Source organism: Rhinolophus ferrumequinum, chromosome 16 (assembly GCF_004115265.2).
Source record: "Rhinolophus ferrumequinum isolate MPI-CBG mRhiFer1 chromosome 16, mRhiFer1_v1.p, whole genome shotgun sequence".
Taxonomy (NCBI): Eukaryota; Metazoa; Chordata; class Mammalia; order Chiroptera; family Rhinolophidae; genus Rhinolophus; species Rhinolophus ferrumequinum.
Genome location: NC_046299.1, coordinates 3,814,658 through 3,839,251, shown reverse-complemented (window position 1 = coordinate 3,839,251; position 24,594 = coordinate 3,814,658). Strand labels below are relative to the sequence as shown.

Sequence of the window (24,594 nt, the reverse complement as noted above, 5' to 3'; positions counted from 1 at the left end):
GTCTTCGTGGCCAAATTTCCCTCCTTTTAGAAGGACACCAGTCATATGGGTTAAGGACGCTCCCTACTTCAGTATGACCTCTTTTTCAGTAATTACATCTGAAGGACCCAATTTCCAAATAAGGTCACATTCACAAGTACTAGAAATGGGATGTTAATATAGCTCTCTGGGGGACACAATTCAACCCACAAGAGTGGGGTTCTCACCTGGACTGCCCTTAGGCGAGTTGGGGTTCCATGGTCTCTGCTCATCTGCCAAACACAGCGGCCTGAGATGCACCAGCCCATTGGTGTGTCTGTTCCTGGGTGTAAAAGGTCTCTAAAAATGCTACTTCTCACTATGACGGGGGTCTTTGAATAAGAAGCAAGTCGAAATCAGTTACTTTGAATAAGTTAGCAAGTCGAATAAGTAACTGCACTGAAGGCAAAGGCCACATTTTGTTCACCTCTGTGTGTCCCCATGGTGTCTCACAGATACCGGGGGCCCCAGAAAAACCAGTAGACACAGTGGCTGGTCCCAGAGGGCCAGTGCTGATGTCTCAGGTGAGCTGTGCGCCTGGGGTGGGAGTGATCTGATGCTCCCCGTGGTGATGCTTCTGGAAGAGTGTATCTGTTTACTCATCCCTTTTTATCTATGGCAAATATTGCATGCCTCAGAAAGGTCCATTTTTCTATGATGAAATGCAAAGCCTCTTAGCTCCTCTCTGCTTTTCATCCTTCGTCAACAAGAGTGGTAAAATTTTGAAGGCTCGTTGGAAGATTTGTGACATTTACTAGCCCAGGAGGTAAGAACTAGTTGAGTTCTACTTAAGAAATTTAGGTTGTCTGCTCAGCCATTCAGAGCAGCAGTTTCTCACCTTTTAGAAATGGATTTATAAAAAAATCACCTTCGGACCATAAAAATGTTCCCTGGAAAGTATCGGAGATGTTTTGAGATTTCCACATGTAACATTTTCGTTGTTAATGTTATTCACAACAACTTTCATGGAAACAGATTACTGGGATCATACGTGAGGTTTTGCCAAAGAAGCTCGTAGGAAAAGCTGATCTCCCAGGCACCCTTCAAGACCCGATAAACACATCCCCTCCTCTCCAAAGTCTTCACTGACTCGTTCAGACAGCCAGTTGCTCCCTCCTCCCGGCTCCTGCAGTATATTACTCCATATGACATGACCACTCTATCATCTTAGTATTTCCAGCACTCAGCATAGCACCCAGCCCCAAAAGGATGCTCACTGCTTGTTAAAAAGAAGGATGGAAGGAAGAGACATGGAAGCTTGATTATTCGGTGGTCTCTAGGTTCGCATAAAATTAGAATCAGCAAACTAGAAGTGGGGACAAGGCCTTTTATGGATGAGTGTCTGAACAGCAGTGAGAAATAAAACTGAGAGAAAAACAAAGATCAGGGGAAGACTATAGACTGAATGCGTGTGTTCACCCAGAATTCGTGTGAAATCCTAAATCCTGGTGTCATGGTATTTGGAGGTGACGAGGGCATGAGGGTGGCGCCCTCATGAATGAGATTAGTGCTCTTTTATCAGAGACCCCAGAGACCTCGCTGCGTCCTTCCACCATGTGAGAACACAGCACGATGGCCGTTTGTGAGCCAGGAATCGGGCTCTGCAAATCTGCTGGTGCCTTGATCTTGGATTTCCCAATGTCTAGTTCTGTGAGAAATCAATGCCTGCTGTTCACAAGCACCCACTCTATGAGAGTCTGTTCTAGCTGCCGGGATGGACTGAGACAGGAAGAGAGCATTTACCTAGAAAAGAAAACCCAGAAATTAAAAAAATACTGCGATCTGAGACCATTTAATTCATGTAGAGGCAAATAGTCCAGCTGGCACAACAGGTATTCTGGATGCCACTGTCCTCAGTAGATGGTGGACCTGAATGTTGCTGTTGACAAAGATAAATAGTCATGCCTGGATCAAGATGATGATGCAATTGAAGCTCTAGCCAGATTTTTTTTTAAACTACTCTTCTGCAGTTTGGGGAGTCATAAAATCACCCCCCCTTCTCTGTTATCTTCATTTCCTGCGTTTTAAAGATAGAAACAAAGAAAATTGTAGTCTCCCTCAGCCTAAAACTAACCTCACAGAAGCCAGAACCCTCAGAGAATATTCTAGAAGCAGATTTCCTTCAAGACCAAATGAAAGTCTTGTGCTACAGGGAGTTTGGGTGACCTTCCATCCAGAGCATCTACTACAACAGAATCTGACTCGTAATTTTAAAACCTAAAATCAGATTTACATTTAGTGCAGAGCTTGTTTGTGTACCACCAAACACACTTCCAGTCAATTCAGGGCAAGTCCCCTAAGACAAAGAAAATATGATTGCCAACAGTTTACAAAAAATATACACTTTTTTGTAAAAACATAATGGAACCCTCAGAAAAAATAAAAAAATAATTCTAGATAATTCTCGATTACGGAGAGGGCCTTGGGTGGTAAACACACAGAGACTGAGCGTGCGTGGAGGTGGCCCAGCAGATGGCAGTGTGAGCCCTGCAGGCTGGGGGCAGGCCACACCCGCTGGACATGGCAACACTTCAACTGCTCTTGTTGAGGACCCATGAGATGGTGAATAGATTTTTCTCTAACCCAGAGAGCAATTATCCAAATATGTTTGAACAGCGATATAAACTCCAAACCTCAAACTAACTTGGGTTCTCGACTGGTCTCCATGGATCCACATTTTGGAGAAGGATGTGCCCAAGTCTGAGAAGCTACCTCCTGGGAAGTAAAGGATAACAAACTAAACAGTAGGTTATCTTTAGGATCCAGAACCTTCCTATCCCTTACAATCAATCCGACATTGAAACCTAATTGATGGAAAAACCAAAATGGGTGTGTGACACTTATTTAATAAATTTTATTCAGCTCATTTATTCCCAAATGAGAGTCTGGTTTGGAAAAATCTACAGCAGTAGTTTTCAAAGTGGTCCCAGACTTCTGGGATTCCTGACACTACTTCATGAGGTCTGCAAGGTCAAAACTATTTTCATTATAAGACTAAGATGTCATTTGCTTTTTGAACTGGGTTTGATGCTTGTACTGATAGTGGAAAAGCAATGGTGGGCAACATTGCTTGCATGTTAGCATAAATCAAAGCATCCATGTCCATATGCACTAAAGATTATTGCATTCTTCACCATCACATACTCACAGTATGAAAAACAAAAAAGCCAGTTTTAGTTAAGAACAGCTTTGATCAAAATACAAATATGCATACAACATGTTTGCTGCTTACTGAAGGACTATGATTGTCTCCAGGAAAAGCACTTGTGCGGTTGGTTGAATTGTGAGCTAAACTAACTGCCTTTTACATGGAACTCCATTTTTATTTGAAAGAACGACTGATGAACTATGGTTATTCAGTGTTGAGTATTTGGCAACATTTTCTCAAAAATGAACAAAGTGTGTCTGTCACTTCAAGGAAAACAACTGACAGCAATTGTTGCCCATGATAAAATTTGAGACTTCCAGTGAAAATTAGAATTCTGGAAAACTTGTCTCTGCCATCCTGAGCTTCCCAGCTTCCCAGCAATTAAAGATTTTCTTGATGAGATTGGTGGCAATATTAACAAGTGTGAATTTTCAGTGTTTATAATGAATGGACAACACTGGGAGATCCGAATAAGTCCGTTAACCAGTATTTTTTAAGTGACTGATATTTGATGTTACAAAATCATGCATGGTTAAAGATCCATTCACAGTACAAAAGAGACCAACATAATGTTTTAATGCAACAGAAAGGGAAAAATTCACTCACATAGTTTCAGATTCCACATGGCAACTGACCTTTAAGCAATGATCCCTTGTCAAGTTTTGGTGTAGTATCAAAGAACACCCACGTCCACAGTTATCTAGAAAGGCCGTTAAACTACTCCTTCCTGTTCTGACTGTATCTCTATGTAAGGTTAGATTTTCTTCAACCCAAACAATCTGTTATGACAGATAGAAGACAGAAGTAGATGTGAGAATCCAGCTGTCTTCTATTAAGCCAAATACTAAAGACATTCATAAAATATAAAAGAATGTCACTCTTCTCACTAAGTTACTTTAGTTTAAAAATATAGTTCTTTTTCATTAAAATGTGTTATTTGTATTAACATGTACTGGTTTTACTATTTTTATTTTTAAGTAAATAAGAAATAATTATTGTGAATACTTGGTTTTAATTTCTAATATGTTAAATATCAATAGAGTTGGCCCAAATTAACAAAAGCTTTTTAGGGTCCTCAATCACTTTTAAGGAGTTCTGAAACCAAAAGACTTGTGATCTCCTGATCTACAGCTGTGGAGCATTTTAAATACCATCCATATCTAGGACCCTCTGAAAAAGTGATAGAGTATCTACCTTGCTATCCAAATTCTCTACAAGTTTTTGTTTGATTGAATAAGTCCATGATGGCCAAATTTTCATGGAGGCATTAAGCTAGACAATGTACATTGGAGGTGGCAATTTATCAGTGGGTTTGGCATTAATTGACTTGGGTCAGAATATAGTTATGAAAACCTTCCAAGGGAGCTTCATTTACAGCAGGGTGTGAGACATCCATGGCTTGGATGCTCAGTAAAAACCACAGAGGTCCCGGATGGAGGACCTGGAGTTGCCTCAATAGTATGCTACCAGCTCTTTGGCGCTTACATGTAAGGGAAAAATGCAGGGGGAGTGGGGTCTGGAAAACAAAAGTGTTTTGTTCCAAGATTCCTCATCCTAGAACACGAAATGGATTTTTCACGTCTTGTTGAATATACCTGATTTTTATCGTCACTCATTCATTAACTTTGTTAGGCAAACACTGAAGAGAATGTTTCAACAACATTATACAGCAAGGTGAGATCCCCACAGTGTAGACTCATTATATCTCTCGTGGAATAAAAGTATTCACAAAAATAAAATTTTTATAGAATGTTCCCTGGAAAAGGCTTATTATATGTATCCTGCATATTTGGAATTTTGACCTGTTCAGCTTTGGTGTTTATGTAAATGTTTCTTAAAAATATATATATAAGCTCAATGAAGTTAAGAAGTTAAAAAGAACTAAATTTTCTTTTACCCTATTATTTATTTTATTTTTCAAATGAGGAAGCAGAGACAAGACAGCCACATCTTAGCTCGCTATATTTGAGCTGCCCTTACTCACTGTGACCAGCAGGTTGGAGCCGATCCTCTGTAAGTTCCTTTGCAATCCTGGCTTGGGGGTCACAGAGTTTGGGGTGGTGTCAGGGCCATCTCTTGCTGAGGCCTTCCCAGTTAGTTCAGGTTCTCCTCTGGGATGCTTCCACAGCACCCAGTAGTTCTGCTTCCAAAGCATCTCGTCATGGTAGACTCAATGTCTGTCTGTCCAGCTATACCGTAAACTCAATGTCTATTGTGCCCATTGCTGGGTTCCCAGCTCCTGCCTCCTGTCTTAAATAGATGAAGTGCTCAATAAATATTTGTTTGCTGCTTATTTGCTGAAGCCCAAGTCTCTTAACACATCAGCATGTGCTTTTTGCCCAACACCGCCCGCCTTCAGTAGCTACTATGACTGTGATGGAGTCATCGAGAAGGGGTTATCTTAAGTACATAAAGATAATATGCAGTGCATGGTGTCCGGTGAAAATGGTTCAATTATTAATCAAAAGGTGAATGCTTACCCGATTAAACACCAAGAATCCAGCATACTCTGTTAACCTCAAATGCCACATACCTGGGGAACTTCTGACAGATACCAAAGTCTAGTGTTTGGATGTGCACTTGAGACTTTTTACGACCCTTTCATGTGCACACACCGTGTCCCTGTAAGATCATGGGCCCCAGCCACGTGCCTCTCTGGAGACATGAGCAGAAAGTCTGCGATGAAATCTCAGTTCAGCCTCTCCTTTGCTGTAGGATGGTGGACACACCATTTAACCAAGCTAAGCCACAGTCAGTCATCTATAAAGTGAAGTTAATTATAAACCAATACATGCTTTTGCCGTGAGGATTCAATGACATCGCACCTGTAGTGCATTTAGGGGTGCGCACACTGACAGTAACGTTTGTTGTGGTTGCTGCTGCTGACAAAGCCAGGGGCCCACGACCCTCATACTCCCCTCTGGAAGACCCTGCGAGCACACCACCATCGCTGCACACTGCATGAGAAAAGCAGAAACTCCCCCTCCCGATGAGTGACTTACGAGTGGAACATTTTGTTGAAGTGACGTGCTTCAAGATAAGCAGACGGGCAGAGCGTTCCACAGAGGGTCAAGGTTAGAAATTAAAATCTTCCTCACTTGGTGCGGGCTGGGAGGCAGGAGACAGGAGGGAGCTTTGTTTTTAAAATAGTTTACTGAAAACTAAATAGAAACAAACTCATAGACACGGAGCACAAATTGATGGTTGCCCCGGGGGAGGCAGGTGGAGGAATGTTCCAAAAGGGGAAGGGGATTCAGAAGTACAAACTTCCAGTTGTGAAATAAGTCACGGGGACGTTACATACAACACAGGAATAGAGTCAATAACACGGTCATGCAAGGTGACAGATGGTTACCAGACTTATTGTGGTGATGGTTTTGTAAGGTACGTATACAAATGTTGAACCACTATGTTATATACCTGAAACTAATATAATATACTATAAATTAATTAAAAACAAATATGATTAAAATACATTAATTAAAACATTTATACCATAGTTTATTTAAAATGAATAGTCTTAAAACACAGTATATTTCTATCTAAATTGTTCTTTTTTACTAAACATTTACACTTGTTGAAAATGAAACTTCCATGGTCTGAATGAAGCCTGTATCAGCTACAAATTCTTTCTTTCTTTTTCCACTAGGACGTTGTCTGAAATTCTAACTGATACTATAGTTATTTTTCCGAGTCTTTGGGCAGCTTGAGAACACACAGCAGGAATTGCATAAGGAACGTGGACAGACTCTGTGCGTCCTTCAAAGAAGTCCTGCTCAGGGCCCTTAACGTTTCACAAAGCTCCCACATATCTCAGTTCCTCCTTGAGCACAGCTTTAATAAAACCAGTGACCTGGTCACATGAGTAACTCTGGCCTTGCCTTATGATTTAAGGAGCTCAAAGTCCTTTGGTCACAGGATCTGCTGCCTTCTCTGGGTGTGTGTGGGAAAGTCACATCAGGGAGACCCCACCCTTCCCAGCTGGGGTCAGCATCCAAGCCTGGTCAGGGCTCTATTTGAAACAAACAGGGTGGCTTTGCCTAAGCAAGCAGCTCCTTTTGTTCTCAGTGAACGAGGTCCCTTGTGAGACTCACAGAGCAGTGAAATGAGGCCCTTGATCACACTTCCTGTCTGGGACAGAACGCAAGGAGCAGGGCCCTTTCGTCCTTTGCTCCCTGTGTTCTACCCCCAACCTTCACTATCAGCCTTTTGTGGAATTCAGTCAAATGCGGATAAAAAGGAACATGGGCCCGGAGACCTGTTTTTAGTCCTGCTTTGCCACTTGCCAGCTTTGGATGTTGGGCAAGTTTATTAACCTCACTGGGCTTAAATAGTTTGTTGCTTGCTCATTTACTACGCAAAACAATTAACAAGGCCTGCAGCAGCTAAGGGAGGGCACACCCTGTCACCTTATCCTCACAGTTCTGTGAGGGAGGGGAGCTTCTGACACACCTGATCACAGCTCCTCCTCACAACCTGAGAGCAAACCTGCTATTGTTAACCCATTTCGCAGAGGATAGAGTGAGGCTTACTGAGATGAAGGTTAACTTCTCCACCCCAGGCAGCTTGACTCCAGAACTTTCCTGCTTAATCCTACACTGATGGTCTTTTGTATTATTTACTTTTTAGTCATGAAAACAGAAGCTCAGAGAGGATCAGTGAGTTTGCGGCTAGGAGATGCCAGAGCGGCTTACACCTGTGTCCCCAAGTCCTGGGTGGTGGGGCTCTGGGGCTGAGAACAGGGAACAAGGACTAGAGAATAGATCCCTGGCTGAAGGATTTCTCTGCCCGAGGACCCTGGGGTTCTGGGTGCTGGGGTCTGGAGAGCCCAGAGGGACTCAGGGACCAAAGAGCCCCAGCTTTTCACCACATTAGAATTTCAGAATTAAACTCCTGGCTCTGAGCCATCCTGTCCCACACATGTCACGCCTGTGGCCTTGTCCATGTTATAGAAAAACATCAGATTAGGTGACTGAGCACCTGGCTTCAAGTCTGCTTTCTAGTCTCATTGTGGTGATCACTTAATGTCTGGTTTTAGCAGAAGAGAAAGATGGCCCGGGTTTGGCACTGGGCAGGTAGAGGGAGCGCCAGTTCTGGAACTCTGCATGACATCTGCCTGTCCTTGGCAGAATCTGCCGGTTTCCAGGTCTTCCAAGAGGCTGAACATCCTCAGAAGGCGGGAGGATGCTGATGTGTCTACCTGTATGGCCATTTGTCACATACTGAGGTACCAATACTGTACGGCCACGTGAGGCCAGCTGCAGGATCAGTATTTAGACCCTGAGAAGTGTCACACCCAAGGAGATAACTCTCCCTGCCCTGCCAAATCCACAGGATTCGCTGAGATGATCAAATAGCATTACAATGGTGATAGCAAAGCTTCCTTGGAGGTTACCCCATCTCCCGCTGTCTTTGCAAACATCCAGCCATCGGGGAAGCCGAATCGCTTCGGCATTAGTGAAAAGTATTAATTTCCCTAGAGTGACCATCATGGACCCTGTGTTCTTGTAAAATGAAGAGCACAATATCTTATGTGATTTATTTATTTTATAATCATGGATGGACCTTGTCCCCTAATCCAACATAGTAGGACTACGTAGGTTAAGTAGGGGTCATAGTCTGATCCTTGAAACAGCCGAATTCCACAGAATAGATCAGACCTTCAAAATAGTGTCATAGTGGTTCCCTGACAAGAAGAATACGCTGCACATTTATTAAGTAGTTTATACAGCAAATTACTATTTAATGGAAGTTTTTTCCTTGGGAAAAAAGGTCAGGAGCCTTAATTGTACCCTGGACACTCACTGAAAGGCCCATCTCGTAAGCTGGGGCACAGACCCAAGGGGTCCCCTCAGCACTGGCTGCGCTGTGAATTGTCTTTATGTTTTGTTCTTCCTAAACAAAATCTCAACTGAATTCTTCACACTCGTGGGCTCTTTACCTTCTACCTTCAGACATCACAAGGGAGCCATTCTCTTCACCTCCCAAGTTCCACTTACCTGATTCCTATGTTCTAAATGGTTCCCTAAAGGCCGTCTGTGAGGTAAGGATTGAGACAGTTTGTCCCCCAGAGAAGCCAAGGTCTGCTCCAACACTGATGAATCCGTGCAGTCTTTACATCCTATTGCATCCTTTGCACTGACACGTAACGTGAATGTTGCCTATTTATTTAGCGATCGCCCGCATGGATGTGCGGCCCGTATCTGTCTCCTGGTCATGACTTGTCCACATTATCAAAATCTGATATAAAATTCAAAGGACACAGATGTTTTTAGCTTCAAAGAATTTAGAAAACTTTTACTGTTGATAATCATATTTTAATATGTTCAAAGTTTCACAATAAGTTAATTTATTAGAGTAACATCGACTTAGCAGGACTTTGGAGTGAGAAGTTAGAGACAAGTGACCTTTTCCAGAAGATACATAATTTTTGAGTAAGCACCTGTTTCACATGGAATCTAATAACCGCTTTTTGAGTGTCTGTCTGAACTACTCAACAGTAAGCACCGTGGGGACAGGTACCCAGGTTTGCACAGGCAAATCACATCACAAGTATTCAATACATGTTTCTTGAATGAAAAAACATTATTAATACAACAGATTGTTACAAAAACAATTGCAGGTCAGAAGGTCATTAATTCTCGATCTCTTCGCAAAGGACACGTCTTCCTGCCCCAAGAGCTTACACTATGTAAATCACACTAAGGGAATTCTGCTTCACTTGGCTCTGGTTCCATTAAGACATGGAAGTTGACTATCTCAGAATCCCATCAGTATTCAGCCTGACTGACTTATGGGATATTCAAGCCCAAAAGCTCCTCAAAGTGATTTTCTGGAAGAATACACTACTGGTAAAGTAGGTCGAATCCATTCTGGGACTTCTTTAAATTTTCCTGAAAAAAATGACACCCTGATCCAGTTTCACCCACCTATGCCAAGAGGGCACCCAATGCCTGTGTTCTTCATGTGCCTTGGCTCTGACTCAAGGAAAGCCTGAAAACAGTGGTAACCCGTCTCTAACCCTTCTTCCTCAGCTCTGCTGATGGGTGAGACACTCCCATTGGACCAATGACATCTGTGTCGACACCACAGCAAGAAAGCAGAGGGTTCGTTGGAGGGATGGTTGCTAGAACTTGTTGCAATGTTATATTTCTTTTTGACTGAATTCACTAGAACCCTTTCAAACTGGAATATGTTTAGCCTCCTTAACATACAGGTGGTAGGTTTGTAATTTTTATCTTTTCTCTATCTTTTCACTTTCAATCTCTTCTCCACCTTGGAACCTCAAAAACGAGTATCAGCACTTCTACCCACCACTGGGTTTGCTATGTCAGTGACAAAGGCTCCAGAAGGCCAGGTCATTCACTCCAAAGTCTCGCCTCCAACACTTGTTTCTAGAAAGATGAGTTCTGAATCCCTCTGTACTTGGAAGTCTTCATTCACAGAGTGAAATAAAGAAATACCTGGTCTCTCCTGACCAGGAATGAGATCATAGGTGCTGACATGCTTTGAGCTACTCAAAGGAAAGTTGCGTGATACAAATCTTTATTATTTCAGAGGGTGAGACTGGGTCAGAAGGGTCCACAGGCTCATAATCATTGGACCACTTTGAATGATACATAGATGGAGAGCTTTCCCTTTCAGCTTCCCCACCCTCGTGGGAAGGACCTTTTTCCAAAGGACATCATTTATAAAGAACATAGTGTCATGAGATACAAAAACTATTATCACAAAATGACGGTCAATCAGGGCTGCACTTAACCATGCTGATTGTCCAGACAAGCTAACCAGTTATTGTTCAGGGAGCTGACATATGATAGACTAGACCTAAGGACAATATGACATAGAATAGAATTCAGAATAAAATTCCATCCCTTGGAGCATATTCCATTGGCTTTCTCTGCTCCTGCTTCTGCTGGTATCTGGCCTTCTGGTAGAAAAAAATGATGACCACGGTGATAATATCTAGAAGAATGATGAGCAGCATGAGCCAAAATGAGTACCCATATCTGTGGGTCGTTCTTCCGTCAGTGGCTGGTGAATAGTGCGGGTAAAGCGTCTGGGCCAAATCTTCTGAGAGGTGATTGGACTGGACGTTCCCCACACACAGTAGCATTGCCAGGAAAGTGAAGGATGCTGCAAGAGTAAATTTCATCAAGGATATAGTGAGACGTGTTGTAATGTCACTTTTTTTTTTATGGAACATGTACTCTGTGGGCATTCACTGAATGTCCACACTGCTGTTTACACTCTTTTAGGCATTAGGGGAATGTAAAAGAAATACAAGACACAAGCTTCTCGGACCCGCGTGCCTCACCTTCCAAAGGGAATAAGCTGTAGCCCTCCGGTTGCTTAGGGCTGGGGATGGGCAGGGAGCCCGACGGGGTGACAGTTGAGGACACAGGGCTTCTTCCTGAGGTGACAAAGTGTTCTAAACTTGACTGTGGGGGTGGTGCCCATCCCTGTGGGCATACTAACCTCCACTGAAGGTGTACTTTCAGCGGGTGAATTGTGCGGAGTGGGAATCCTACCGCAATCGAACTGTTCGAGAAGGACGGGGAGGCGCAACAGGACTCGGAGGTTCCCATCTATCGAAGTCGGGGTTTGACTGAGCCATGTGGTCATCATGGAGTCCAGAGGCCATGAAACTCTTCCTCTGCTGACATTTACCCAGAACTAGACGCATCTTTCGGCATCAGACGTGTCCTGGCCATAACCCACACCCAGGAAACTTTCTACACAGCGCCCCAGAAAGCCCTAATTACAGGCTTTTGTGTCGGGAGAAGCCTCAGCTGTCTTTGATGACAGACTTCTGTCCTCAGCGGAATGGTTTTACTTCTTCAGAATCTTTACAGACAAAACCCCCGTTCCTCTGATGCCCTGTGCGTCTCACACCCCTTAATTTTCCTTCATTACGCCCTTGTGAAGTTTCTTACGAAAGCTTAGTCACAGAGGGGCAGCCAGAATACAGGGTTAAATAACTTCTTTCTAAAGTGGCTGCACATGGCTTTGATTTGAATCGGGAGGGGTCAGCGTGCAGACACGAATGCTGACCCGAGCCCCTGAGAGGGGCCATGCATCACACTGCCTGCTTTTCTGGCTTTCTGGGACAGAAGGGGCTGAAGGAGAGAGCTCCTGAACGCTCAGGACACTGGCTTCCCATCCTGGCCTGTCCCCATCGTGTTCTGTGACCTGCCACATCACTCTGTGCTCTCTGGGGGCCTCGGCTGAGGAACAAATGCGTTGGAGCAGACGGTCTGCAAAGTTCTCTCCAGCGCCAAATTCTCTCAGTGGTCAGGGTCAGGGTCAGGCCATGCCAGGCAGTGTCGTCCGAAGGGCAGGCTAGGTGGGGCCAGAGAGCACAGGAGCCCAAGACGTGATACTGCTGTGTTTCTCCTGGAAGCAGACCCCGCTCCTCTTCCTTCAGAAACAAGCCAGGAAACCCCCTTCCTTTTCTCCCCTCAGTCAAGGAGACTTTGTCCAAACCTGGCCCTATAGGGTTTGCTGTCCTTCCCTCTGGATCTCTGCAGTCAGCCTGACCCTGCCCTCAGGCCACCATGCCCCAAGGCAGCTTTGTGCGTAAACACGCCTGCAGGCCCAGCCTCAGTAAACCAAGAGGCTTCGCTAAATTCTCCAGCCCGGGAAGCCCCGAGTGAAGAAACTATGGAGTCCACACAGGCCAACTCAGATGAAAGTCTGGCTTAGGAGCACGGGGTCACAGGGCTGCGAGGACGTTCAGAGGGGCCCAGATGCGAAGCCAGAGCTCTTCCTGGGCCTTGGGCCCCAGTCAGAATGCAGACCTCCTCCACACACATCAATGTCTCAAACTGCTTTTCCGCCCACCCTACAGCTTCTCTCTGGGAGTCAGAACTTGCCCAAGCAGGGAAAGGAATGTGGCAGGAATTCTCTCTCTGTCAAACAATTCTTTGTTGTGAGAAGTAGGTGGAGGTGGAGGGAAAATCTGCAGGCCCTCTTTTTTCATGTTTTTCTCCACAAACAGGCATCGGGCCTCTATTGTGTGCAAAGTCAGCTTCTCCTCAGCTGGGGAGGAAGAAAGGCAGCCTTAGGGAAAAAAGGGTTCCTTCTGGCCGAGAGGGAGAGATGGGCTTTGAACCCGATGGCTGTAGCCCCAGCAACATGGGCCCCACCTCTGGTCTTCCTCTCTGGTTCTAGTGCCTGGTTTTCCTCTCGGAAGCCACCCCCACCCCCAGCCCCGGCCCCAGCTCCCAGGTAGACCGGTGTCCACAGCCAGTCGGTGGGTCAGTCGATCTGTGAATTCAACCCTGCGGGCCATGGAGGTGGCTCGAGGGATAGGGAGAGGGCTCTTACAGTGAAAGTCAGATTTGGGGAAAGAAAGACTCTTTTCTCCTGAGGTTGCTGCAGGCAGCTGGCGATGAGCCCAGAACGGCTGGCAGCCATGTCACCTGTAAGAGTAACAGCCTGGCTGCTTAGTGCTGGAGGGAACACGGGGACACTTAGAGTCGGTGCACTGAAGGGAAGCAGAGTCCTGGCAGTGGGAGCTGAGACCCTGAATCCAGCTCTACCTGAAGTCCCTGCTTCCCTTGACTTGAATTACGTGAGCACAAATTAAAGTAATTATTTTTCACGTTGGCAATGAGAGCCAATGAGTCCTGCTGGCCTTTGGTTTGGTTCACCGAGGTCAAGGACAATCATAGCAATAGCTTGAGAAAGGAACCCTGGCAATTGGGGGAGGATATCTGAGCTGGTAACCAAGTCCTTAGCCTTCTGACCCAGCTCCGCTGTGAGACAAGAAGCAGGAACACTCATTCTGCAGGACCAGTGTGCCTGGCCCACAGTGGATCGCCCCTCAACTTGAGGGGTTGCTTGTTTTCACCACCAGCCAATAAAAGCACAGAAAGACCGCAAAGGGCTAGGCACGCATGAAAGTGGCTAACCCAGCCCGCCCGAAATCCTCAGTGTGAGTGTGCGATGTGGTCATGGAGACAGGTGTGCCCGGGACAGGCCCAGCTTCACCTACTGTCCCGGGTTAATGATTATGAGTTGCTCTTTTAAAAAGTCCCTGTTTGATCAGTGAGTTGCATGGCTCTCCCACATCCAGGCTGTGCTGGGGCCTGCTCACCCATCTCCTCAACTATTAGCTTGAAAAAGGCCACAGTGGACGTATTTACACACTTCAAATCGGCCGTGTTACAGTCGGCGCCCCTCTACCAAGAGCTGGTTGTTCACGTTGGCTGGCACACCGTTGCTCGTGGCCACAGCACAGAGGCACAGGGCCCCCTGCGGCCACCTGCACCGGGCTAGTGTAAGGATGGCCTCCCCGGAAGGACAGGAGAAGCTTCCCTGAGCCTCTCCTCCCAGGCTGCCTGAAGCCTTAGTATCCAGAGTACCTTGCCTCTGCTTGGAAGTTTCTGGCCTGTGCTAAAACACACCACCTGGAATTTACACATTGGCGGGCTGGGCTTCTTCAGATCCCTTCTCAAGATCAAGCTTTCCTGGTGGAGAGAGGGAGAGGGCCGGAGTAACCTGGCTGCCTGCCAAGGGCAAAGAGGCACCCACTTGACCCTGCCTCTGGGCAGGTGTGGTGGCCACAGAGCCCTGTGAAACCCCAGAGAGAGTCAAACCTACTGTGACTCAAGCAGGGATCCACTTCCTATCTGGCCTCCAGCCCCCACCCCAATATCTTGCCCAACAAACAAATAAAATAACCTAGCAATACCCTGGGCTCACAGGTCACTCGAAGAGAGGGTGTTGGCCCCAGATTCTCCTAAATGCCATTCTTGGTGGTTTTCTGTGGCACAGTCATGCAGATGTGTCATGGATTTTAGCCCAAGGTGACTGTTATATGGAGGCGGGGAGAGTAAACAAGCGCGTGTGCGTGTGTGTGTGTGCGCCTCTATACGTCACACAGAGCCTAATTTGGAGTCAAGCACATAGCAGGAGCCCAGAGAATGTTTCACTGATTTATGTGTTTTAATTAACCTCTTACATTAGATCCTTAAACGCTAAGACTGGTGTATGTCATCGATTTTAACACCTACCACCACCCCCCACACACACACACTGCTTGCCCCTCACCAATGCGTTTCAAACAGGATCTTATTTCCAGAGATTCTTAATAAAGCGACCGATTTAGAAAGATAACCCCTGGCGCCCAGCCTGCGACTCGGCGCGTAGCAGCTCCTCCTAATTTCCATGGCTTCACTGTGACCGTGTATGTGCGCGTATGTGAGAGCGAAGCAGAAAGACAGGCAAAGAGGTCGTCTTCCGAGGCAAGTGCCGTCTCCTGGGTGATACTCACCGCTGAGCCCACTCCACGTGAACACCCCAATGGGCCCCAGGAACGTCTGGTAGGGGTTGCTGATGCTGTTGTAGAAGGTGAATCCAGAACTCAGCAGCGAGGTGGACAAACTGATGACCAGGCACAGGATAACCGCCAAATGCAGAATTTTAGGGGAAGAGTCACTCAAGCTCCCTAAAACTAAAACAAAGTTTGGTAAAGTCCATACGCAAAATGCAAATACCAGCTGTGGGCCGGAGGGCTCTCCACACACGCCCCCGCATTCCTCTGCATTCTACCCACATAGGTACTTGGGGTAGAAATGGTCCAGCGGCATCTCTCAGGGGTCAGAACAGGAAGGGGTGGGACCTGGGGATCCCCACACACTCCCCACTCTAGGCCGGTCCTTGAACCTCAGCTTGAGAGAGTCACCGCAGTGCTTCAGATACGGGATCTATCCCCATTCTAGAGTCCCCTAGGAAAGCATGTGTCCTCCTTAATAAGCTGCTGCAGGGCTGAACAACCTTCCCTCAGAATGTTCTGGCCCCAGACACTCTCCAGGGCGCATTATCACAGATTCCTTGCAGGCTGCGTCCCCTTTGCTCTGAGCACTCACTCTGCTTCCACTTGGAGATACTTACAGGGTGGGCCACCCTGAAAACCTGTGACACTGAGGATCTGTAAACCCTGAGATTTCTGAGGTGGACCCAAGAACTCGGGGTGGCCGTTACAGAGAAGGCCAGGAGGGGCGGGCCTAACGGAGGTGAGCAGGGATGTGGGAGCCCAAGTCTGGCCCTGGCGACAGGGAAATGACTGCTATGTGTGCAAATCGAGGTGTGGGCCCCGCTTCCAGGCTTGACTTTCCTGGAGCCAGAGGAGACCCAAAGCCCACGTGGCTCAAATGAGAAAGGTGGCCTTTGGAAAACCATCTGGTTTCTTTCAAGCTAACTTTCTCTTCATTCTAACAACATTTTATAACATTTGCCTATTTCTCAGTGCAAAGGAGCTCCAGACACGGCTTTTGAAAGACAGGCCATCCTCCTGTTTCTGGCCACCACATCCATTCTCCCTGTACCTGTTTCTTAGGCCCACTCCTCTGTTTACAAAATGAGCAGCACCAGGGGTGAGCCGTCCCCACATTCACCCGAGATCCCAGCCATGTGTTTATAAAACCCCTCCAAGGGCTGCCAGTATGTATTAGGTCCTAAGGAGAGTGCCACCATATTAAATAAAGTGTTTACCAAGATAGTCTGTGAAAGTCACAACGACATAAGGGGAAAGATTTCAGGGTCCATTGCAATATACCAACCATATCTTCGGGCACTGACAGGTACGAGAACCATGATGGGGGTGGGTAAGGAAAATGTAAAAGCCTCTTCCTTCCTCCAGTCCTGTTGGCCAGGCCCCAGGGAGACAGCAGGCAGCCTCTCACATCCTCACGAAAGACCAGCTTTAAAGAAGCAGCCAGAAAGGCCCTGGAAGATTCTGGGGCGGGGCGGGGGGGCAGTGTTCCTTCTGCTCTCCCTCGTGAACCAGAGTCTTTCAGAGAACAGGAGCCCACGGAGCTGGCAGAGACCCAAGGGTGCTGTGTGTGTCCCGGGAGGAGTTGCCAAGCCTCCTCCTGAAATGTGTCCTGGTAGCAAGAAGCCCTCTGTTTGCAAGGTGGCCCTTCCCATCACTGTGTGGCCTCAATCATTTAAAAGCTCTTCTTTGTGTTGTGCCCAAATATTCATCTTACGACTTTTGTCCAGGGTCCTAGTGTCCCCTTCGGAGCAACACAAACTCCACTGGCTCTCCCTGCCTGGCACCTTTGCTTTCCATGTATGTGAAGAAGGACCTAAGCCCACGTCTGCCGATGTCCTTCCAAAGCTGCTGCCAGCCCCGTCCCCGCGCTGCCCACACTTTAGTCCGCCTCCTCTTCTCAGAGTGCAGTATTGTCATAGCACTCCCATCAGCGTTGGGTACAACCTGTAGATGGATCTTTCCTCTCTCCATTTTTGAACCTCTAAGTTCTATGAGTTCAGGTTCTTTTACTAAATCAGCAGAGGGAGACAAATTTCCTGTCATTGGACAAACAGTGGGCACGAACTTGCCCTGGCCAGCACGTCTGCCATCAGACATACCTAGATATTGGGATCTTATGGTAAGGAGCCTCATGCAGAGAGAGATGTCGTCCTGACAGCCATGAGTGACAAGTGTCCCTAGACAGAGCAGGGAGTGTAGGGAGAGGCTCCGGGAACAGCCCTGGGTCTTGAGGGGAGTAATGTCAGGCTTCCAGAGCTGAGAGGAAGAGAGGAGCATGTGGCAGTGAGAGTGTGCAGAAAAGAAAGGGGTAGTCAAGAAAAAGACCAGGAGAAAGGAAATGTGGCAACCGCCTCCCGGACGCACAGCCACACATCCCTTGGAACCCCCAGGAGACCTGAGAGGACAGAGGGGAAATTATCAGTTCAGCACCCTAGAGACGATGACTTCACCACCCTACGCCAGAGAACACTTTGCTTCTCTCAGTGAGATGGGCCTGGGAGCAAAGTTCAACTCATACCTGTTCTGTCTACTCATACCCAGTGATGCCTGGACTATTTCACAAGTTCTGTTAATGCTCCACAGACACGCTGAAATTCTCAGCACAGCCCTCTTCCGTGGGATGTTACTCATCCCATGTAAGAACCCCAGCAGGGCATTGGTTAACCTGCAAACATAGTCCTGCCTGTTGCCCACTGGGGATGTGTGGGCTCTGAGGGGGCCCCTGCCCTCTGGGGTGGCCACCCGGCTGGGACTGTCCCGAAGGCACTGACCACAGGCTGAGCCTCTTGCTTCTCTGTCTCACTGTGGAGGATTCATATGTTATAATTGAGTGCACATCGGTTTTGGAACTAGTGGCAGGTGACACCAGAGGAAGAGGGGGAAACTGGGAGAAGCCAGCCGCTCCTGTTCAGAGGTGCAGGGTCAATGCTGCACGTGCTTCAAAACTTAGTCACCAGAGGAAGAATTGCTTCCTGTCCACACTCACCCCGCAACTCCTTGGGCACAAGCGGGAGACTCTGGGATCTCACCAGAAGCTAGCTGGGGGCTAAATATGAACCCTCCTTAGCCAATAAGAAACACTTTGGGTACTGAACTAGAAAGCAGAAATGTTAGGGTGAGAAAATGTCATTGGTCCCCGGCATCTGTGGTGCTCTGGAGAATTGTTCTGCTTTATATGCTTACTAAAAGCTGTAAATGGATGTTTATTCACTTTTTCAGAGTAAATTAGAGTGTGACAATTAGGTTTAGCTTTGTTTTTTTGACTGCTGGTAAGATCTAAGAGATACGGTTTTTCAAAAGGGAGTGTATTTGGAGCCTGTTGACTCATACTTTTCTGTGTATTAATGTGACAATTCATCTTAATTTTAACTGCCGTATTTTAAAATTATATTTCAGCATTCTGAATCCCCTGCCACACAGGTATGACAGCTGTATCTCCTGTCCCCACCCTGGCTCAGAACTCAGACAACGAAGCTGGAAAATCAGTGAAAGTTAGCAAGAATGAAAGAACAATAAGCCCCCAGAACATCTGACAGCTGCTCTGTGCCTACAAAATTAGCAAATATACATCCCGTTCCTTTTTCTTCCTTTTAGGGGCCAAGCTTTGGAATCGGGAAAAGCACCTCACAATTGGAACTAATTGCCTGGATCCTGGCAGCCCCAGGAGAGGCCATGACTCCCACAGCTGGGTGGGTGGGCAGTGTGCAGACAGGGTCATTCGGACACCCAGGCTCCCTGTGCATGGAGATGTAACCCTTCAGGACCCATGTGCCATCTGGCATTTCTAGCTCTGGTTTCCTGTACGTCCTCAGAAATCGAGGGAGAGCTGGTGGCTTTGTGGGTGGGGGGGAGCTGCCTCTACGTCCTCCTCCAACACCTGGTCACCAGGGAGCCTGAACTGGTGGGGCTCCTCAATCAGTGTACCCTTGGAGGAGCTCGTTGAGTCCACAGATCCCAGAGCATGGGAAGTCCCAGCTGGTGTCCCCAACCTCTTGGAAATTTACCAGGGTTCTCTCGGGGAGAAGAGTGGAGAGATGCCTCTTCTGTCCCCTTAAGCTTCTCCTCCCAGTGCGGTCATGTCTCTGGGGGCAAATAATAAGTCACTCCTTCCCCGAAATGTATGAGAGATGTACAGTCCAGGGAAGGGGCGGTGGGTGGGAATAGTAAGGAAGGGCTTTTTGTAAATTTGGGAGAAATAAACCTCATTTGTTCTCCTTGCAATCAATTGACGTTGGCAGCAGATTTACTTTCTGAATTACTTTTAGCCTGGGATAAGAGTACAGTTCTGAGCTCCCTGAGGACAAATGGGGCTGGCGGGAGAAGAGACTGGTCGGGGTGGAACTGCCCCTTGCTGGCACAGCCACCTGCATACACCTTGGCCCTGAAGGTCGTGCAGGGTAGGTGCTACATTTAACTGACGGGAGGTCTTTTTTCTAGAAAGACTAGATGGTGATTCCACCAAGGCCAGGAGCTGTGCAATTCTCCTCAGTATCCAAACCCCTCACTCACGTAGCAGCTGCTCAGGACGTGTTTTTGAACGGAAATGAAATATCCAGAACACTTGAAGTAGCCAAGGCAGCGTGGTCGCTGGTGGACACAGTGGACCTGTCACTTTCCCTCTGGATATTGGACATCCTGGGATGCCTGTAGATGAAACCAGCGGGTCTCCGGACCAGCCTGAGCTGCCCAGCACCCTGCTTACACGGCGGAGTCTCCTTACCGGGTCTGAGTGATCATTTTCCCCAACACTTGACCTATGGTTGGCTGAATTATTTTAGCACTTTGAAATCAGCCATCATCATTTCCTTCTGCTTGTTCACGTCAAGATCTACAGCCTAAATTGACACAATGTGATAAACGCTATGTAGAAATAGAACTGAGCTTTGCAATATTCATTACTCTTTGGAGATTTTTAGTGTGACCTCATCCGTGCCAAGAAGCTGACACGGTTGACTTCTCAAGTGGAAAAGCCAACCCATCACGGCTGGGGAGGAACAAGGCATTGACACAGATTTTACTGTGCTGGCCATGATTGGCTTCTGACTTTAAATAAGCCCCCTCTGGTCATGAGAAGCCAGCAGGAAGCAGCCGTGTCTCACTGCGACACTGCAGCTTTGCTCTCCAGGGAAGCACGCATGGGTCTGTTGCAGCTGGACACACGATAGATGTTCTAAATACATGACTTTCCCCCTTCTTTTCCAGAGAACTGTTGATAAGTGTTCCAAGTTCAACAGTTGCTAAAACCATCAACAACGAAGCACCCGGAGTCCCTGAGGGTCCTAGTAGATGGGGGCACCTTCACTGACGAGGACATGGCTTATCTTCCCCGGTGCCTGGAGGCTGACAGTGACTTGAGGAAGTTGGATGTGGCTCTCCGGGAACAAAGAATAAAAGGAGAGCCAGGCAAAGCAAATGCAAGTGTTCCGCCTCCTTCGCACATTGCAGTGGGTGCCCGCTTGGCCCTGCCGCCTCCAGGGCTGTCCTTGACCACGGCTGGCCTATTTCAACGCCACCATGGTTCCAGCACACACGGGGCTGCAGAGCCACACTCTGGCCTCCCCTTGCCTCCTCTGAGCTTCCCAGCATTAGGTAGGCGGGTCTGTTAGTGACACCATTTATTGCAAATTGGAACCAACTGGTTCCAAACAGACACTAGGAGAATAAAAAAAATTCACAGGGTGTTATCTCATATTTTAAAATCTCTAAATGTGTCTGGAGATTCAGAAACTAGTACGCCGTTTGGTTTTGCAAATGCTATGTTCACAGTGCAACTGAATCTTTGAAAGTCTTGGTTTCTAGTCTTTGCGAGTGGGGAGGGGAGCGGGAAACTGCAAAGCGAGTATTCCTTGTTCTCCTGAGAAGCTGCGGCTGGTGCTGGAGGAGGTGTGACACTGCTGAAGCTGCGGGGGAGACCTCGTTTTTGGTAACATCTAAAAGACAAATTTATAACTTGGAACTATAACCATGTTGCTCTGGATTTAAGTATATCATTTCATTAATAAAGTCACAAACAAGAGCTAGAGACTAGAGCGAGTGCCTAAGGCTCAAACTCCTACCACCATGCATTGAGCAAGGATCAGATCCCACATTTGCGTCAGGTAGAAACTGATGCGTAATTATGAGTCAAGAGGAAATGGCTACATGATACCTGGCGATGCCTGTGTACAACACTATACGAAGCAAAATCCATTTCAGCTGCTAAATAATTTAGTGTTGCTTTTAAATCTAGAAAACATAGTGGTATGTGGTCAAACTTCAAAAGTCGAAGAAGTAACTAATTCAACTTATTCTCAATGAATTTTTATTTTCCACTCATTGAGAATAAGTAGGACATTATTATGTAAGAATTCAGAAAAGGATTTAGGAGTTCCTGTGAAATATATAATCATTAGAATTAATGGAAATTTAATATCAGATCCAACAACAATGAGATTTAGGGAGGTAAAACTGAAAACTCAACTTGGTTAAAGAAATGAACTTGAGACAGAGGAATAAGAAATGGACCACATTTTCCACTTTAGTTTTTCCTCACACAGATACCATTAATGAGGTTGTGCGCAGAGGCTGTTGTTCCAACTAAAAATCCATAGTCTATACAGTTAAAAACTGTGTCCCCACTGGCTGTTGGGTACTGTTTTGCTGCTGCATATCTTTTCTTAATGATTTACTTGTCAATAACCTCATTTGAAGCTCTTAACTGAAACACAGCCTATGCTACAATCAGATGGCTGTGCTAATAAACACAACCGGAAATAAGGAGGCTGAAATGAAGATACAGTGAATTTTCAAAATTGAAGATATCTGTTCATATCTCGAAGCTTACAAGGAAATTAGTTTTGAACGGTTACATGGCTCAAATATAGGATGACATGAATATTACCCAGTTCATTCAATCTCACTATCCCCGTTCACACGAGTTTCTCATTTACCTTCAAAATCTTTGTCTGGTTCTGCAAGTCCATGATTCAGTTCTTGAGTGCTGTGACCATGAAAGAGTCCGTAGTTGATCGCAATACTGCCGTTGGAAGAAGAATCGCTAATGGCGACTATACTGCTGATCCATTCTCGATTCCCAAGAATAGCACAAATCACAACAAAAGATCCAAAGCTAGTGAAAAAGCTTGCTAAGAACATCAATGTTTTCTTTGTCGTAGGCATTTTCTCAGGAAAAAAAGGGTCCTAGGATAAAAAATATACATATACTTTTTATAATATTTTTGGACCTTTTCATTTGAAGTCCAGAATTTAGAAATGGAGTCTAATAATTTGTTGTAAACTATAAAAGCTCGCTGCTCATAGGAAGGGTAATGAGCACTGGACTATGAACATAGTCGTAAAGAATTACAGGAGCTGAACTTTGGTCTGGAGTAAGAGGTTGCTATGGATATAGCCAACCAGCAGAAACAAGGGGTAGGCATGGTCTTCCCAAGGCTTCCTCAATCACGCAATTAATTTATAACTCTTTGTCTAGTGTCCTGGGAGCAAGTTCAGCTGCCATGTCAGGACAGGACTAGAATTCCTGAATAATGAGGGAGCAGGGGATCTGTACCCCCAAAATGTTGCTGATTCGAGCAGCCAACAACATAGAGTCTCAACTCTTTCATGAATTGCTTTACTGGTTAATGACTTGTTGTTCCAAAAGGAACTAACAATTGTTCCAAAAGGAATCCCTAAGAAGATTAAGACTTTGCTAAAGTTACCTTGGAGTAGAAAGAGAAAAGTTTACATGTCCTCCTTTTTAGACCTTATTAGAGAGGTGTCCCTTTCAAATAAGATCATATTTGCATATTATTTAAACTATAACTTGAGAGGTTTCATCTTTATTTTTCTTACTTAGTACTCTGATGGAAGTAGTTCTGAACATTCTTACATTAGGATTTTATGCCTCCTATCCACCCTGTCTGTTGAGTGACTAATAGTTTATAAGTGATCACTTCTGGCCCTCAGAGAAACACCCCCATTTGGCAAACAGATCATTTCTTGAGATTAAAAATAGATGTTCACAACATGTTTTGCACTGTTCTTTTTATTACATTCTTTGTTTGATTATAAAAACATATATACGCACATTCACACCCTGTATTTTTCTTGACTAGCACCTAACTTATTTGTGGAATGAGTTGATTGTCTATCTTTCTCACTAGAGTAACTGGACTATGGGCTCCAGGAGGCAGACATGTTTGTTTTGCTCACCACTAAGATCCCAGGGCATGTCACAGAGTCTGGCACAGAGCAGACAGTCAGAACATACTTGTTGAATGAATTATTGGAGACATATTCACAGATACGCCACCATTTTGGACATGTATGCTATTTCAATTTTTAAATTGTGATTTAAAAAGAACAATGCCTGAACATCCTTCAACATAAACCTTTGCCCATATCACTAAGTATTCCCTTGCTTTAATTTCTGGAAGTGAGTCAAATCATGTGCACTTTTACTGAAGCTGTTGCTGTGCGTCGCTCAGTTGTTCATTAGAAAACGTTGTACCAATTTGACCAGCTCCCGCCCCATAACAGTGAGTGTGCATGCTTTACTGTATACGCGCAACATTCTATACTATTGGGAAAACTGATTTTTCTATTTAAGACTATTTAGTTTGACTACATTTTTAAGGGGTGGCACAGAATTTCAGCAGTTATTTCCTTTCAGATCATTTTTCAGTGTGAGAATAATTTTGTACCATGATACAAATATTCTATATGCTCATTACAAATATAAATATCAAATAGAACTAACTAAAGTAAAGAATAAAGCAAATATAATAAGAAATTCACCGTAGAAGAAGTAATTCTGTTCATATTTGGGCAAAGACTTTTATACCCATATTTTTATGTCCATACATACATTTATATTAAAATCGAGTTCTACTTCATGTTCTAATTTATAATCTTCTATTAAAAATCTCAACAATCTGTCATGGAATTTCTTTTATATCAATGAATAAGGCTTACCACTGTACAAAGTAACCATAATTTATTTATACATACCCTTTTTGGTGAATATTTTGGTTGTTTTCAGCTTTTCGCTGCTGTATGCATGATGTCATAATACCCCTCATATGTTCAATCATGTTAACTTTTCCAGGAATTTCTTTGGGATAAATTCTTACAGGCAGAACTGTTGAGTCAACAAATAGGTACG

General features: G+C 45.6%; 1 protein-coding gene across 1 annotated transcript; it reads right to left on the bottom strand.

Annotated features, from left to right (window-relative positions):
• Positions 1-9,455: 9,455 nt before the first annotated feature.
• On the bottom strand, positions 9,456-22,758 carry CLRN3 (clarin 3). Its single transcript, XM_033131355.1, has 3 exons — positions 22,379-22,758; positions 15,447-15,626; positions 9,456-11,302 (listed from the first exon to the last, which is right to left on the bottom strand). Exons 1-3 carry the CDS (start codon positions 22,605-22,607, stop codon positions 11,022-11,024), a joined length of 690 nt encoding a protein of 229 aa, XP_032987246.1. The 5' UTR covers positions 22,608-22,758; the 3' UTR covers positions 9,456-11,021.
• Positions 22,759-24,594: the final 1,836 nt, after the last annotated feature.